The sequence below is a fragment of the Arachis hypogaea genome, chromosome 14 (genome assembly GCF_003086295.3).
Source record: "Arachis hypogaea cultivar Tifrunner chromosome 14, arahy.Tifrunner.gnm2.J5K5, whole genome shotgun sequence".
NCBI lineage: Eukaryota > Viridiplantae > Streptophyta > Magnoliopsida > Fabales > Fabaceae > Arachis > Arachis hypogaea.
In genome coordinates, this window is record NC_092049.1 from 13,057,248 (window position 1) to 13,076,274 (window position 19,027).

General features: G+C 32.8%; 2 protein-coding genes, 1 long non-coding RNA gene and 1 other non-coding gene across 4 annotated transcripts; 3 read left to right on the top strand and 1 right to left on the bottom strand.

The window, feature by feature from the left end:
• The first annotated feature begins 2,342 nt into the window (after window positions 1–2,342).
• On the top strand, window positions 2,343–3,276 carry LOC112742258 (uncharacterized). The gene is made up of 3 exons (XR_011871751.1): window positions 2,343–2,445; window positions 2,564–2,657; window positions 2,758–3,276. It is a non-coding gene; the product is annotated as an uncharacterized lncRNA (long non-coding RNA).
• An 814-nt stretch (window positions 3,277–4,090) lies between these two features.
• Window positions 4,091–4,161, bottom strand: LOC112746370 (small nucleolar RNA snoR60). Its single transcript, XR_003174259.1, has one exon. It is a non-coding gene; the product is annotated as a small nucleolar RNA snoR60 (small nucleolar RNA).
• A 971-nt stretch (window positions 4,162–5,132) lies between these two features.
• Window positions 5,133–7,688, top strand: LOC140178819 (uncharacterized). Its single transcript, XM_072216080.1, has 6 exons — window positions 5,133–5,295; window positions 5,844–6,223; window positions 6,341–6,576; window positions 6,652–6,867; window positions 6,969–7,263; window positions 7,338–7,688. Exons 3-5 carry the CDS (start codon window positions 6,388–6,390, stop codon window positions 7,101–7,103), a joined length of 540 nt encoding a protein of 179 aa, XP_072072181.1. The 5' UTR covers window positions 5,133–5,295; window positions 5,844–6,223; window positions 6,341–6,387; the 3' UTR covers window positions 7,104–7,263; window positions 7,338–7,688.
• A 7,042-nt stretch (window positions 7,689–14,730) lies between these two features.
• Window positions 14,731–16,060, top strand: LOC140178820 (uncharacterized). Its single transcript, XM_072216081.1, has 4 exons — window positions 14,731–14,948; window positions 15,024–15,239; window positions 15,341–15,635; window positions 15,710–16,060. The coding sequence occupies exons 1-3, from the start codon at window positions 14,760–14,762 to the stop codon at window positions 15,473–15,475; spliced, it is 540 nt and encodes a 179-aa protein (XP_072072182.1). The 5' UTR covers window positions 14,731–14,759; the 3' UTR covers window positions 15,476–15,635; window positions 15,710–16,060.
• The last annotated feature ends 2,967 nt before the right edge of the window (window positions 16,061–19,027 follow it).

Genomic DNA, 19,027 nt, shown 5'->3' on the forward strand with positions numbered 1-19,027 from the left:
CAGTGAGCCAATTTGGTGTTGATAGTACTGAAGTTGAACAAACTTTTTCTATGCACAGTGAATACAGAGCCATCACAAAGAGAAAACTGCGAAATAAAACAAGGTCCCAGTCTCACATATATAGTGTTGTGCACAGAGAATTTTCCAACTGGTTCAGGCATAAGGTAATCTTTAATATCTCAGGATCCTACTGCCATTTGATGCCTTCTTTCCTCTAATGGTTCAATGCCAGGTCCCATTTGGAAGCACCAATCATTCGAACGAGTTGCAGTGGCTCGCCTGTGGTCCCCTTGCTCAGGCCAGACGCTATCAGGCTTACAACGTCAATGGATTTAAATTTAGGACCATTTCGAGGGAGGAAGGGATGAAAACACAGAATAGTGGGGTTTATGTCACTTCGGATACTAGAAGTTATGCAAGTAAACGGGATGCCAATGTTGCTATTGGCGGTGTCTCGTATTACGGGAGATTAGAAGACATCATCGAGCTAAATTACAGTGGTCAATTTACTGTAGTCTTGTTCAAGTGTCTTTGGGCAGACACCACGTCGGGCAGAAGCATCCGGCAAGACGTTTTGGGTCACACCTGTGTCAATTTTGCCACTCCGATTCACACCGGTGATCGAGAAGATGATGAGCCGTATATCTTGGCATCTGAGGCGCGTCTTGTGTTCTACGTGGAGGATGAGGTAGAGAACGGATGGAGTGTAGTAGTCCATGTGAAGCCAAGAGATTTGTTTGACATGGGCGAAGATTATGATTATTGTGAGGTCGACCTTCATCCAGAGTCCTGTACGACTAGCTTGCCTGAATTTGATGTCGAAGGCCTGCGGTTGACAAGAGACGGCGATTTAGAGGAGTCCACTAATGACGGGGTTGAAGATTTTGATGAGGCCGCCGATTCCTAAAATACTTTTCTCCATTCAGCATGTAGCTCATATTCTTGGCAATTCTAAATATATACTACTGTCATGATTCACCTACGATAAATAGTGGATTGTATTTTAGTCATATCATTAGACAATATGTTGATTTGATTGAGTTATTTTAGATTTTTTGAAACTTATCCTCTACTATAGAGCTCTTTTATTTAACTGGGCCTTCACAATGTTGTTACCTCTCCTTTAAGACTTCTTACAATCACATCTTTATATTGTCATTGTACATTCTTCCTATTTTCGTGGACTATCAGGGAAATTGGACAGCAGAGACTTCTTTCTCATTACCAGAAGCCGTTGGTTCGCAGAGAAGATGATTGATGCGTCTCCATTCTCTTCGTTGGACCACGCAACGTCCTTTGCAAGGCAGTTGTGGTTCAATGAGTCCCGTATTCAATCATGGTTGGATGCCTTCTCTGGACACAGTCACCTCTATCGAGCCATTCGTTATGCGCCGGCATCAATGATGAGGGTTTGTTTGCTGCTGCCCAATTTAATTTTGTAAATCCTTTTCTTATTCATGGAAAGAAACCCAAATTCATGTGGTTATGTTAAAATTTTAGGAATTGCTTCATTGGGACCGAAAGTACCGGGCTAAATTTGGGTTTGAGTTTATAACAAGTACGGAAACATGGTGTTCACAGAAAATACTTGACGAGGTGAAGGTATATATTCACGTTTTACCTTGCTATTTATGTAATGTATATAACAGTTCTCTATTATTATTAACTAAATTCTATTATTTGTTTAGTAAAATTAATAAATTAGAGACATTAAGCCGAGTCAGCAATGAGGGTGGGGAATTTAATTGTATTTTGTAGAGCAAGATAAACTCTGATCTAGATATGTATGTGTTTGCTAAAAGAAACTTAATAGCATATAATAAAGACCCTTTCGTGGAACTCATGCATATATTATACAGCCTTTTGTGGAACTCAAAAATGGATGGTCTGTGTTCCTTTAAAGTGGCTGCTTAGGGGATAGATTCTCTTTATATGAGATGAGTCTATGTTTCATTTGGTACCTATATTTGTGTATCTTAAATACCACGTTTGATATTCGATATTTGTGATGTTACATCCTTTTAAGTCTTTCTTATTAAGAAATTGTAAAACTGAACCCAACAACTTGCAATAATCTATGCGGGTGTTATAAATTAAATTAGATTCTGAAACTACATGAAGATAAAGTCATGATGATAACTTTGATAAATATATAAGGGAAAATTCTCAACCTTGGAATGAATATGAGTTCTGTGAGTACTTAGGCTTATTAGCCTTATCCTATATTAATGGTATTTTCTCTTAAAAAATCAACAAATTTATCCTCTCATATAGATGGGTTCTAATGCATGGGATTAACACACACACACACACACACATATATATATATATAACATTAACAGAAATTGAGTTAGTGGATTATCAGTTCAATTTTATGTAGTAAACTAAACTGTGTGCATGAGGCATAGTTTTTTTTTGACATGAGCAGAAAGAGCATTCCAAAAGGTAAATCCTTTTGCTGGTGTTACTGGTGTTCTCTTTCATTGATGCCATAGTTATCTTGCCTAATAATCTATTTGCTATCTTAATTAAAAATGTATTTCTTTTGTGGTGTGTTGTGCAGGCACGCATTGAAAATACTCTGGTTGTTGAACTTGATATTGCAGCACGGGAGGAATTCAAACTCATAGAACATGGACTTGAACGACTATGGGAACGTAAGAATGACAACTTTTTGGTTGTTGATGTACTGTGATTATGTTCATACACTAATTCTTGATATTCTGCTCTTATTTTTGGATATGATGTACCTCTCAGGTATATCTCGATCCCAGATTCAAGAGACATCCGAAGAAATAGGAGAGGTGGTTATGGATTCAGTAGAGAAAGAGAACGTTGTCTCCTCCGATGGACCTGAAGAGGCTGATTCTGCTGGACAAAATGCCTCGATGCTGTCATATGACCTCAATAAAATGCCGGAAGAAAATGAGTATCCTTATAGTGGAATGTCTCCTGATAAGAAGAATGCGTGGCACCTAGCTATGTGGGCGAAACGATACCTAAATCCTTGCGAATAGTACAGTAGATTATTTGCAGATTTTCGGTCTAGGTTGTATAGGATAGCCGACACGTGTTAGTTGAATTTTTCTTGACTTTAAAACTGTTTAGTATCTTAGAAGGGATTAAGGGGATGCTACATTTAATGCCAATGGTCTCCCATCTTTTTAATTTCTGCAATTCGATGAAACACTATTATTATTACTCTAATTTGGTCAAACACTTTCTTTATTATTACTATTATTTTAATTAATTCTAGAGTTATGATAGGTCTATTGAATAATTAAATTGATGGTGTCAAATGTGTACACCTTGTTCTGTATATCAAATAGTGGCTATTCACCAAATGTTGAACCCACATCAGTAGAAACCTCCCCAAGAAATCAGTTATGAAAATGAGTTATGCAGCAACAATATCATTAAATAGACATAGGTTGCCCAATTTTAGCCTCTTATTAATTTTGAACCAAGAAAAGAGAAGACCCAAGGAAGCACATCATTGCAAAATAAATTTCAAGCTTGTTTTACTATATTGATGTCCAACCCATTCTGATCTACGGCTACATATACATTAAGTGATTGATAGGGTTGAATATTTTTAAGACCCATTCAAGCTTGTTTGGCTATAATTATCACTGCAAATATTTATCAAGAGAACATAAATTTCAATTTCTATGAAGTGATTGAGAGTGTTGAATCCAGTTGGGATGTGAAGTGGGATCCCACTCGAGTCTTTTTATGTAAACCATGTATGCTATATTTGAAGTCTACCTATATAAATATGAGTTATCTTATCTGCTAATAATATCAATCAGGATCGAAACTTGGCAATTTAATTACCTGCTGCAAACTACTAATGAACTTGTGAGCATTAGCAAGTTCTGCTGCAGCTATGATTTCTGCAAACTACTTATGAGTTGCATATGCCAATATAAACAGTCTTACTCAAAAAGTAGCAGATGATTAAAAGTAAACAGTAATGTCAGCATCAAAGTGCAGATTTCACAAACCAAGTTGTCTGATAACTCATTTCAAAACTGAAAAAATTTAAATAATACAACAAATCAAGAATTTTTTTTTTAATTTACTGATGTGCATAAGAAACTCGGGTCTGCATCATCCATGATGTCCTGAAGGGGAATCCGAGTTAACTCATCATAGCACAGATTAAGAAATTTTGAATGGAATAACCAATATATCTTGGGGTCAGAAGATAAGCTCTATTTTGCAGTACAAAACAACATTAGATAAACATTTTCCATTCTCAGAAGAACTCTAATGAAAACTGAAAGCCTCTAAATAAATTTTAAATCAAAGGGGATACAATATAAATATAGAGTAAAGAAAAATTTGCTCAACGGATCAATATTTCAATTCTAACACATAATTGAAATCCACGATAGCAACCAAGTAGAACAATGACTACAAACAATAGCAAGTATATGAAATAACTTGAAAGAAATGCAGAATAGCACTACTTAAGTTAGAGGAGAATAGGTAAAAAAGACAAATGCAAAAGCTCAGAATAAGCAAGGACACAAAATTCATGTGAAGGAACCACCCGAAACTCAACATCCAAACAATTGAATGAACGGAGACATATATACTATACATGTCATGGCATATATAGCACCAAGACCAGAAAACAACAATAGCAGTAGGAGTACTCATCATCGCTCTATGAAAATTTATAGTTACTCATTCATGGCATGTATATCAGTGTTGCATAAATACTTTGTGTGTTTTGGTTGAAATTTCCGTTTGAGGAATTGGTGTACAAAGCGTGTTTTTTGTGTTTTTTTTATTAATATTCATGTATGAGAATTTTTTTGTTACATTTAATTTTGATCTTTTTTGTTACATTTAATTTGATATAAAAATTAAAAACAAATAAAATACCTGAAAATTATTCTAAAAGATATCAAAATTAAATTTAAAAATATTTAAAATTAATTATTTCAACAGAAAAAAAGAGAAAGTTAATTACAATAAGAAAGCTAAGTATTAATTATTATTATTATTATTATTATTATTATTATTATTATTATTATTTACACTAACACGCTAACAAACTTAATAACAACAACCCTATATATAGTGGAATTCATATTTTGAATTACGTCCCCGTGCGCCCAAATCCTTTCTCCCGAATCCTTATACATCATCCACCACCCTAGCCCTAACTCACAGCCGTACACCCATTGAAGCAACCCCTTGTATAGAGAGGCCCTCATCTACCCTGCCAGCGCATGTTCTTGCCGTTGCTGACGAGGACCCTTCACTCGCGTCACTGTCTTGGTAAGCACCAATAGATCTTTCAACTCTAGATGTTAAAATGCGATTATCTCCCAATTCCTTATTAATGTAGGCTTTCACGCTGCCCAAAAAAGGGCTGTGTTAGTTGGCTTTCTCATCAGTCTTCTTATTAATTATTAATACTATCCATCATGTAATTTGAATAGATTATTATAATGGTATCATTATTATATTAACTTCTACAAACATGCATCCTACTTTTTCAGAGTCCTCGAACCACTATATATATATATATATATATGTTTTTCCTTTTACTTAATTTTTACGATTTATAACTCCTTCAATAGAATAGTTATAATTTTAGTTTATGTGTTTTAATTTTATTCTTATAATTTTTCAATAAATGATACAGGATAATATTTTTAATTTTTGTATATTTTTTATGTACTCTTTACGTACTCTTTTAATTTTATTATTGTATGATAATTGAATTCTTGAAAAATCGTCATTTTTCAGCGGCTAATTCTTTAATTATGAATTACCAAAGTATACATCATGATTTGACCCTTTTTCATTATGATTTGTTTTAGCTGGAAAACAGGTGCCATTTATCTTTTAAGATGGCTAGGAAAGGTCGTTACACTAAAAAAGCAAAATTAGGACCAGGATGTCAGCAACCTCACACGGCTCCATCTCCGGCTTCAGCTACCCACGACTCTGAAATGCTCCCACGGTGATAGTGTCCCTGCAACTGCACGCCCGTTCCTTCCTCTACGCAGTGTACCAAGGCATGCTCCACAAACGAGCACAACTAACATTCAGAATTCGGAGCCAGGCCACGTAAACTTGGCAGCCAATGCAAATAACGTAGATTCACTTGATCAACAAGCTGATGACCCCGCTGTTGATTCTAGTGCTCAGCGTCGCAAAAGACGCAAGACTATAGAGTTTTGGGCAGTTAAGATAATCGGTAATGTATTTAATAATTTTCCTTTGTCTATCAAATTTAGACTCTATGCTATATATTAATTTTTTTGCATGCTGTCCACAATGGATACACATATGACGTATTATACTTGACATGTAGATTCTGACGGCACAATCAAGCCAGCAAGACTAAGCGTGAGAGAGGCTATGGAACGGCCTAACGGTAGGAAGATCGTGCTGAGGTTCAACAGGGCAAAGCAAGCAATTGGAGACGAAGCTGGACTGTTGAGTGGCGTGCTTGGTCTGTTGGGAACTGACTATGGAAAATTTCCTACCTGTGAAAGAAGTTGGCGTAAGATTACCACTAAAGACAAGGTTTACAACGAATGCATCAAGGTAAATGTTGATATCCCCTTTGAGTTAAATATGCTTATTCTTATAATTTTTTACCAATAATTATTATCTGTGTAGCAAATTTTCCACTTTGATGAAGATATTGAAGGAACTATCAAGAAAAATATTTTGAAAAGTATGGGGAAGTCTTGGAAGGAAAGAATGCTGAGGTTGTACGATACTTTTTATGAGCCAACACTTATGACTGAAGAAAACATTGAGCAACGTCCGCCTAGAATCGATCGAGAGCATTGGAGATGGTTCCTTAACTATCGCGCCGAAGAGGAGACAAAGGTAATATAGTAACTCATTGGTACACAACATTACAAATTATTTAGCATTGAGTCTTTTTTAAATTAGATTCTAATTGCCCTTTGTCTCTGATGAACCAACAGGAGAAGTGCAAGAAAAATGCGGCTAATCGATCAAAGCAACTATATACCCACATTGGTGGGTCGAAAAGCTTTGCACGGCGGATGGAAGAAGATGCTTTACTTTTTTATTCACTCACCTTAAAACTATTTCTATGACTTAAGTTCACTTGATTGTGTGGAATAATATGGTGATGGTATAAACTTTGTTGATACAGTCGGAAGAACAAGGGAGAAGCATCGGTAGAGGAGAGTTATGGATAAAAGTGCACAAAAAAACGATGGCTCCTACATCAATGATGAAGCAAGAGTAATTGGTGTAAGTACTACTAATTTTTTCATTTATAGTTGTGTGATATTTTAATGATTGTATTTGCTAATTTGTGTCTGTAGGAGAGAATTGAGGAGATTGAGCAACAGGATGAGTCTTCTAGATTGTTGTCTCAAAATGATTCCATTGCTCAGGTTTTTGGAAAAGAGAAACCTGGCAGAGTACGTGGTATGGGTGCTGGACCGACTCCTAGTCAACTCTTTGGTTCGAATTCACGTGCGCCGGTCAACGGAGTCCAAGTAGAGGAGACCCAGAGGAAGCTGCTAGAACTGCAAGCAGAGCTGGAACGCGAGAAGTTGAAGAGGAAGGCGATGGAGGATGCTCTGATTTATGTGTACCAACGCCAGGGTGAGGAGCTCCCACCAGAGATCGCTGCAGGGATGAGTTCCGTGGAATGATAGAGTGGAGAATAATGTAGTAGGATTGGAATTATTTTGGGTTGAAGCAAACTTTTTTTGAATTAGACTATACAACTCTTTGTAGAGATTTGTTTTCTTCGTACTTTCATGAATATATTATTTTGTTCTGCAGATAATTGTTTTTTTTAACTCTTAAAATAATAAAAAATAAAAAACACAAAAAATAGGTCTATAATATTTTAAAAAAACTTTACGATTTATTTAAAAAAATCCAAATTTTCTTTTCTTATTTTTCTTTATTTAGTGGCGGTTTTAAACCGCCGAAGAGTGTGAATTTATCTGATTGGTATTGCGGCGGTTCATAGCCGCCGGTAACTGTGCCGGAAAGGCGGAAACCTTATTTCTGTTTCGGGCGGTTTTGAAATCGCCCAAAACACGCATCCACTCGAAAACAACATAGAAAATAGTAGCGGTTTTAGAACCGCCGGTAAACATGAAGAAAATCGTGTCACTTGCATATGCCGGCGGTTTGTTGCACGACCGCCACGAAATTTTGATTTAGTGGCCGTTATACCGACGGTTATTAAAAATTGCCACCAAACTTATTGCCGGCACCAATATCCTTGGCGGTATGATAAACCGCCGGTCATTGATTTTGAGGCGGTTTAAAACCGCCGCTAATCAAGAAAAAAACCGCCGCCATTACGCGCCTCCCTTGTAGCTGATAGAGTAATTAAACCATAATTTTTATAATAAAAATATTATGTGTACATAAAAAAAAAGCTATAAAATCATCTATTAATTATTATGTATTTATGTATAGATACATGCATTGTTTAACTTATTTTTAACGTGTATTTTATTTTTCAATATGTATTTTATATAGGTAATTATTTTTTATATACATTTAGTATGATTGTTGTTATAATTATGTTTTATTATTGTAAATTAAAATGTGATTAGTTTTCAGAATATGTTATTCATAAATTCAAACACTAGAATAGTAATTTAAATAATAACATCTATTCTATTATATAAAAATCAGGTTTCTACATTTAATAATAGAATTGACATGGTATACTTCTGAGAGTGTTTTTTGATTTGTTTCTTTTAATGATTCATTAAATATAAATTATTATGATAAACTAATTGTATCAACTAATTGATTTGATTAGATATTTAAATATCACATAATTTATTATAATTTATATAAATTTGATTTGGTAGTATTTCTTAATTTATTTCTTTTAATGTTCTATTGGTATTTTTTAATTTATTTCTGTTAATTTATTAAACAAAATTTATTGTGTGTACTAATTAATTAATTTTATTAATTTATTTGTCATTAAAATAATAAATCTATGAATAAAATAGGCAATTGATATATTTTTAACTAATAATTAAATCAAATCAAATAAAATCATATATATTGAGCCAAATTCAAATAATGTGAATTAAGAACTAAATTAAAATAAGATGATTTCTTACTTATTAAAATTGAATATAATAGATACAAATTAATTTTGTTAGATAATCATAGTCGTCTGGTCTATTATATATAGATGGCCACACAAAATTATAAGAATCATTATTTTTATCGCTTTTGCTATTTCAACTTTTTTTTTTCTTTCTTTTTTTTATGTATAATTTTTTATTACGTATAAATGTACTCGAATGAGAAAGTACGGATGAGTGTTTCATTGATTGTTTGTTTGATGAATATATCTCAATTTAGGCATTCTACCACTGTGAATGAAAGTTGACCTGTAATAATTCAAGGTAGCCAGTATATTTTTTTATAGTATTAGATAAATGAATATTTGTTAAAATAAATATACCCATTATAATGAATTTATTTCTAAAAAGGCGGCAACTGCGCTGAATGATAATAAAGCCAAAAGTCCCATGCATAGTCTATGATCTAAACGAGTCGCACATACACCCTAGTACAGGTTCCTCGGCGCTGAGGACATCCCCGAAGAGCGGGGGATTTTGTGACATTTCGGATTGGCTGTCTTGTGTTTCTAATTTACAGGTCCGCGAATTTATGAACATATTAAGCCTTTTTAGTTTTTTTGAGTTCTCTTTTTTTTTTTTTTTGAGTTTGAAGGCACAAGATAATAAAGGAAAAGTCTAGGGGCCAGCAACTTTGTTAAATTCTGGCCAGCATGTAACCAGCAAAGAAAAGTGAACCATTGGATGAAATCTCACACCATTAAAACCATCATTGATGGCTATTTGATGGCTACAAATCACAAAAGTTGCTGGCCCCCTAGCATTCCTCGATAATAAAATAGGTTGTCTTTAATATCACCAGAAGCTAAATATAATAGTTTAAGTAAGCACCATTAATTATGTTTATAAAGTAATTTTGTAATAATAATAATGTGATTTACATATTAATTTTTTTGAGTAAATTCATTTCAAAATATAAATTAGACTCAATTACGCTAAAATTTTAAAGGTAATAATATATAGAATTTCACAACAAAATTAACATTCATTAAGGAAATAAATTTATTTATGACTCTTTCCTAATTATAAATAATAACAAGACTTATGAAAAAATATTAATGTCATTATTCTTATTAACTAAACCATAATATTAGGTAGTTGATAGTTTTATAGGCGGAAATTATTAAGTAATTACGTAAAAATTAGCAACGAACAAGCAATAAAGATTCATAAAAAATCTATTATATATTATTAATTTTATAATTAAAGTATGTCAGATATCATATTCTCATCTATTCTATTATATAAAAACCAAGTTTCTACATTTAATGATGGACTTGACGTGACATGCTTTTGAGAGTGTTTAGCAATTTATTTCTTTTAACTCATTAAATACAATTTATTATGATAAATTAACTATATCAACTAATTAATTTTATTAGATATTTAAAAACACATAATTTATTATAATTTATATCAATTTTAATTTGGTAGTATTTTTTAATTTATCTCCTTTAATGTTCTGTTAGTATTTTTTTAATTTATTTTTTAATTTATTAAACTAAATTAATTATACTAATTATCTGTATTAATTAATTAATTAGATTAATTTATTAATTATAAAAATAATAAATCTATGAATAAAATAGGTTCTTGAGATATTTTTCACTAATAATTAAATCAAATCAAATCATATATATTGAGCTAAATTCAAATAATGTGAATTAAGAATTAAACTAAAATAATATGATTTTTTTACTTATTCAAATTGAATGTAATAAATATAAATTAATTATGGTCTTCTAGTCTTCTATATATAGATAGCCATATAAAATTATAAGAATCATTATTTTTTTATCACTTTTACTATTTCAACTCTTTTTTTCTTTTTTTTTTTTTTATGTATAAATGTACTCAAAATGAGAAGGTATAGATGAGTGTTTCATTAATTGTTTTTGATGAATATTATAGCCCGAAAATATCTCAATTTAGACATTCTATCACTACCGATGGAAGTTGAACCTGTAATAATTTAGGGTGACCATGATATTTTTTTATAGTATTATATAAAAAAATATTTCTTAAAATGAATATACCCATTGTAATCAATTTTCTTTGTCAATTTGTTATCTTTTACCTAACAAACAATATCCATGTTGAATATATTATTTTTATCATAAGCCATACATAATTGATTGATAATTTTATATATAAAAATATTCCTGTGGTAACTAAATACTATATTGTTATCTCGCTAAAGTTAATTCTCCTATAATTATGTCAATGTATAGTACTATCAGATGAAAATTGATTAGATTCAATTTATTTCCAACGAGATGAATGACCTTTTAGGCCTAATCAAGAATTTTGGTCAGGGTCTGTTGATCGAAAAAATATTATTCGATGAAAGCAAATCGATTCGAAATGAGTTAGAGACAGTTTCTCGAAGATGCATGCATAAGCAAGGATCGAGAATAATGAGCGCTAGTTGGATTTCGAATAACTTGTTATTCGATTAAACCTTTTCGAGAGGGGGAATCGAATTGAGCATTTGAATGGAAGATTGAACAGTCACTGTAGTGGAGTGGTTAAAAGCTTTTATCACATGAGAAAATCATGGGAAACGTCTCCAATCAAATGGCGGGAGCAGTTATCAAGGGGAAAGTATTTGAAAAGTTCAAATTTGTAATTAATTGTAATTGATTATAATTAATTGCTAGTTACTAAAGGCAGACTATAAATATTAGGAAGCCTTAGCAAATCAGGGTTGGAATTTTTACTCAGAAAATACTCAAGCATACTCACATCCCAGGGAATTCCTGAGTCTGCAATCGAGTAACTTTTCTGTAGGGTTCCATCCTCTTTCATTCTTTCAGTTTATTTTTCTGTAAACTTTATGTTTCAAGTAAATCTATTTTCCAAGTATTTTTTATCTTCATCTTTGTCCAATTTACATTTTTGTATTGTTGACTTCTAATTCAAAGTCCTTTGATCCAGTCAAAGGCATTTTATCGCTTTCCTTTAATTTCAACACAAACATTTCTGTTTTCAATATATTTTCTTTTCAAAAATCTTCATTTTATTCTTTTCTTTGATTTATCAATTTTAATTTATTTTTATTCCCAATTCCGGTCTAATCGAAGATGCTTTGATGCACTTTTAGAAAACTGGTACCTGCAAAGAGGAGTAGGTTTCGCTCCCAAATCACTAGATATCGAACCACCATCGATTTGCTAAAAATTGACAAAACAAATTGGCACGCCTGGTGGGACAGTTTTTAAATTGAAGTGTGTCAAACAACCTTTTTTCCAGTATTACTTAGTGTATGCGATTATAGAGTGGGAAAATCATTCACATGGCTGATGAGATATTGATTGTGAATGGTGGTTCATCCACTAATGATAGCATACCAATATCTGTGCAACAAGTCGACGTGTCCTCACGATCGGAGGCTGCAATTGGAACTGAAAGTATAGTAGTTATAACTATTCAGACTGGAAATGTTGGACGTAATATTCGTCCACATGGCCCTACGCCACTGTATCAGCCTCCATTAACCGTTGGTTGGCCTCCCTATGGTTTTCCTCCTGGTTATACCCCACCGGTGGGATGGTTTTATCCCACCTATCCGCTTTGGGAATGCAAATAGAGTTAATAATACTCAAAACCCACAGCAATATTCTGAGTATTCTCGTGATTATAATGTGGGCTCTACTTTGAATGCTGCTAATTCAATGGCAGTATATCGACAACAAGTGGAGGAAAATCACCATAACTTAGTTAATTTATTGACCCAACAGATGACTACAATTCTGAATCCTATGATGGCCGATCATGAATCAAAATTTCAACATCTTGCTAGACAAGTCGAGAGGATTGCTTGAATTGTTGATTATGATGATGGTGAAAGGCATAATGCCAGGGGAAATAATGAAGGAATAGAAAATGTTTTTCAAAATGAAAACAATGTTTTAAATCAACAAAACCCTTATGTAATTCCCCGAGGTCAAAATGCTGATGATGTTTTAGCCAGGTTACGTGCTAATCATGGTGGTGAACGTTATCAAGTCACTAGAATTGTGGAAGAAGTTTTGAATCGAGTTGGGCTTAATGTTGGTTTTATGAATCGACCACATTTTGTGTTTGCTTTTTCCCAAGTTGTTCATATGGCTGAAGTGCCAAGAGGGGTAAAAAGTCCAAAAATAGTCACAAAATTTGCTGGTGAAGTTGGAGAATCAACTAGTGAACATGTTGCTTGTTATTTGGTTGAGATTGGAAACTTAGCTAATGATGAAAATTTGAAAATGAAGTTTTTTCCTTCTTCGTTGACGAAGAATGCATTTACTTGGTTTTTGAATCTTAGACCGAATTCAATTACAACATGGAATCAGTTAGAAATTGCTTTTCACGCTCAATTTTATCGAGGGGAAATGAATGTAGTAGTTACTAATCTAGTGGCTTTGAAACGTGAAAATGGTGAAACTATCGATGATTATTTAATACGTTTCAAAAACGCTAGGAGTAGATGCTATGTGTCATTACCCGAAAGTGAGGTAGTGAAAATAGCAACTATGGGGTTAGGATTCTATATGCGCAGAAAACTGCTCAATGTGCATATTCCTGATTTAGCCCATTTGGCTGAGAAGGTTCGACAAACTGAACTCATGAAAAAAGAGAAAGAAAAGTATAGAAATGAACAAAGATCAAAGAGTAAATCCTTTACTCGAAAAGAAAAGGTCGCTTATGTAACCATGGAGTCCTTAGAGGAGGAATTCGATTTCGAAACAGAGGTCGATTTGGCCGAACTTTAAAAAGGTCCTCCATATGCTTGTTCTTTGTTGAAGAAACAGCCAATAATGAAAAGTCGAATGATTCAAAACTGAAAAGTGGAAAGAAATATAGTTTTGATATTTCGAAATCTGATTAGATTTTTAATGTGTTGCTTAAAGATAAACAATTAATTTTGCCTGAGGGTAGAACTTTGCTTTCTGTGAAAGATTTAAAAGGAAAGCCTTACTGTAAATTTCATCAAGCAACAAGTCATTCGACTAACAGTTGTGTCCGTTTCAGGGACTTAATTCAAGAAGCGATAATGGAGGGACGGTTGAAATTCGATGATGGCAAGAAAGAGATGAAGGTTGATGTGGATCCCTTCGAGGTTGAGGCCAGTTATTTGTGGATCCCTTTTATTGTTAGGACCAGGATGTCAGCAACCTCACACGGCTCCATCTCCGGCTTCAGCTACCCACGACTCTGAAATGCTCCCACGGTGATAGTGTCCCTGCAACTGCACGCCCGTTCCTTCCTCTACGCAGTGTACCAAGGCATGCTCCACAAACGAGCACAACTAACATTCAGAATTCGGAGCCAGGCCACGTAAACTTGGCAGCCAATGCAAATAACGTAGATTCACTTGATCAACAAGCTGATGACCCCGCTGTTGATTCTAGTGCTCAGCGTCACAAAAGACGCAAGACTATAGAGTTTTGGGCAGTTAAGATAATCGGTAATGTATTTAATAATTTTTCTTTGTCTATCAAATTTAGACTCTATGCTATATATTAATTTTTTCGCATGCTGTCCACAATGGATACACATATGACGTATTATACTTGACATGTAGATTCTGACGGCACAATCAAGCCAGCAAGACTAAGCGTGAGAGAGGCTATGGAACGGCCTAACGGTAGGAAGATCGTGCTGAGGTTCAACAGGGCAAAGCAAGCAATTGGAGACGAAGCTGGACTGTTGAGTGGCGTGCTTGGTCTGTTGGGAACTGACTATGGAAAATTTCCTACCTGTGAAAGAAGTTGGCGTAAGATTACCACTAAAGACAAGGTTTACAACGAATGCATCAAGGTAAATGTTGATATCCCCTTTGAGTTAAATATGCTTATTCTTATAATTTTTGACCAATAATTATTATCTGTGTAGCAAATTTTCCACTTTGATGAAGATATTGAAGGAACTATCAAGAAAAATATTTTGAAAAGTATGGGGAAGTCTTGGAAGGAAAGAATGCTGAGGTTGTACGATACTTTTTATGAGCCAACACTTATGACTGAAGAAAACATTGAGCAACGTCCGCCTAGAATCGATCGAGAGCATTGGAGATGGTTCCTTAACTATCGCGCCGAAGAGGAGACAAAGGTAATATAGTAACTCATTGGTACACAACATTACAAATTATTTAGCATTGAGTCTTTTTTAAATTAGATTCTAATTGCCCTTTGTCTCTGATGAACCAACAGGAGAAGTGCAAGAAAAATGCGGCTAATCGATCAAAGCAACTATATACCCACATTGGTGGGTCGAAAAGCTTTGCACGGCGGATGGAAGAAGATGCTTTACTTTTTTATTCACTCACCTTAAAACTATTTCTATGACTTAAGTTCACTTGATTGTGTGGAATAATATGGTGATGGTATAAACTTTGTTGATACAGTCGGAAGAACAAGGGAGAAGCATCGGTAGAGGAGAGTTATGGATAAAAGTGCACAAAAAAACGATGGCTCCTACATCAATGATGAAGCAAGAGTAATTGGTGTAAGTACTACTAATTTTTTCATTTATAGTTGTGTGATATTTTAATGATTGTATTTGCTAATTTGTGTCTGTAGGAGAGAATTGAGGAGATTGAGCAACAGGATGAGTCTTCTAGATTGTTGTCTCAAAATGATTCCATTGCTCAGGTTTTTGGAAAAGAGAAACCTGGCAGAGTACGTGGTATGGGTGCTGGACCGACTCCTAGTCAACTCTTTGGTTCGAATTCACGTGCGCCGGTCAACGGAGTCCAAGTAGAGGAGACCCAGAGGAAGCTGCTAGAACTGCAAGCAGAGCTGGAACGCGAGAAGTTGAAGAGGAAGGCGATGGAGGATGCTCTGATTTATGTGTACCAACGCCAGGGTGAGGAGCTCCCACCAGAGATCGCTGCAGGGATGAGTTCCGTGGAATGATAGAGTGGAGAATAATGTAGTAGGATTGGAATTATTTTGGTTTGAAGCAAACTTTTTTTGAATTAGACTATACAACTCTTTGTAGAGATTTGTTTTCTTCGTACTTTCATGAATATATTATTTTGTTCTGCAGATAATTGTTTTTTTTAACTCTTAAAATAATAAAAAATAAAAAACACAAAAAATAGGTCTATAATATTTTAAAAAAACTTTACGATTTATTTAAAAAAATCCAACTTTTCTTTTCTTATTTTTCTTTATTTAGTGGCGGTTTTAAACCGCCGAAGAGTGTGAATTTATCTGATTGGTATTGCGGCGGTTCATAGCCGCCGGTAACTGTGCCGGAAAGGCGGAAACCTTATTTCTGTTTCGAGCGGTTTTGAAATCGCCCAACACGCATCCACTCGAAAACAACATAGAAAATAGTAGCGGTTTTAGAACCGCCGGTAAACATGAAGAAAATCGTGTCACTTGCATATGCCGGCGGTTTGTTGCACGACCGCCACGAAATTTTGATTTAGTGGCCGTTATACCGACGGTTATTAAAAATTGCCACCAAACTTATTGCCGGCACCAATATCCTTGGTGGTATGATAAACCGCCGGTCATTGATTTTGAGGCGGTTTAAAACCGCCGCTAATCAAGAAAAAAACCGCCGCCATTACGCGCCTCCCTTGTAGCTGATAGAGTAATTAAACCATAATTTTTATAATAAAAATATTATGTGTACATAAAAAAAGCTATAAAATCATCTATTAATTATTATGTATTTATGTATAGATACATGCATTGTTTAACTTATTTTTAACGTGTATTTTATTTTTCAATATGTATTTTATATAGGTAATTATTTTTTATATACATTTAGTATGATTGTTGTTATAATTATGTTTTATTATTGTAAATTAAAATGTGATTAGTTTTCAAAATATGTTATTCATAAATTCAAACACTAGAATAGTAATTTAAATAATAACATCTATTCTATTATATAAAAATCAGGTTTCTACATTTAATAATAGAATTGACATGGTATACTTCTGAGAGTGTTTTTTGATTTGTTTCTTTTAATGATTCATTAAATATAAATTATTATGATAAACTAATTGTATCAACTAATTGATTTGATTAGATATTTAAATATCACATAATTTATTATAATTTATATAAATTTGATTTGGTAGTATTTCTTAATTTATTTCTTTTAATGTTCTATTGGTATTTTTTAATTTATTTCTGTTAATTTATTAAACAAAATTTATTGTGTGTACTAATTAATTAATTTTATTAATTTATTTGTCATTAAAATAATAAATCTATGAATAAAATAGGCAATTGATATATTTTTAACTAATAATTAAATCAAATCAAATAAAATCATATATATTGAGCCAAATTCAAATAATGTGAATTAAGAACTAAATTAAAATAAGATGATTTCTTACTTATTAAAATTGAATATAATAGATACAAATTAATTTTGTTAGATAATCATAGTCGTCTGGTCTATTATATATAGATGGCCACACAAAATTATAAGAATCATTATTTTTATCGCTTTTGCTATTTCAACTTTTTTTTTCTTTCTTTTTTTTTATGTATAATTTTTTATTACGTATAAATGTACTCGAATGAGAAAGTACGGATGAGTGTTTCATTGATTGTTTGTTTGATGAATATATCTCAATTTAGGCATTCTACCACTGTGAATGAAAGTTGACCTGTAATAATTCAAGGTAGCCAGTATATTTTTTTATAGTATTAGATAAATGAATATTTGTTAAAATAAATATACCCATTATAATGAATTTATTTCTAAAAAGGCGGCAACTGCGCTGAATGATAATAAAGCCAAAAGTCCCATGCATAGTCTATGATCTAAACGAGTCGCACATACACCCTAGTACAGGTTCCTCGGCGCTGAGGACATCCCCGAAGAGCGGGGGATTTTGTGACATTTCGGATTGGCTGTCTTGTGTTTCTAATTTACAGGTCCGCGAATTTATGAACATATTAAGCCTTTTTAGTTTTTTTGAGTTCTCTTTTTTTTTTTTTTTTGAGTTTGAAGGCACAAGATAATAAAGGAAAAGTCTAGGGGCCAGCAACTTTGTTAAATTCTGGCCAGCATGTAACCAGCAAAGAAAAGTGAACCATTGGATGAAATCTCACACCATTAAAACCATCATTGATGGCTATTTGATGGCTACAAATCACAAAAGTTGCTGGCCCCCTAGCATTCCTCGATAATAAAATAGGTTGTCTTTAATATCACCAGAAGCTAAATATAATAGTTTAAGTAAGCACCATTAATTATGTTTATAAAGTAATTTTGTAATAATAATAATGTGATTTACATATTAATTTTTTGAGTAAATTCATTTCAAAATATAAATTAGACTCAATTACGCTAAAATTTTAAAGGTAATAATATATAGAATTTCACAACAAAATTAACATTCATTAAGGAAATAAATTTATTTATGACTCTTTCCTAATTATAAATAATAACAAGACTTATGAAAAAATATTAATGTCATTATTCTTATTAACTAAACCATAATATTAGGTAGTTGATAGTTTTATAGGCGGAAATTATTAAGTAATTACGTAAAAATTAGCAACGAACAAGCAATAAAGATTCATAAAAAATCTATTATATATTATTAATTTTATAATTAAAGTATGTCAGATATCATATTCTCATCTATTCTATTATATAAAAACCAAGTTTCTACATTTAATGATGGACTTGACGTGACATGCTTTTGAGAGTGTTTAGCAATTTATTTCTTTTAACTCATTAAATACAATTTATTATGATAAATTAACTATATCAACTAATTAATTTTATTAGATATTTAAAAACACATAATTTATTATAATTTATATCAATTTTAATTTGGTAGTATTTTTTAATTTATCTCCTTTAATGTTCTGTTAGTATTTTTTTAATTTATTTTTTAATTTATTAAACTAAATTAA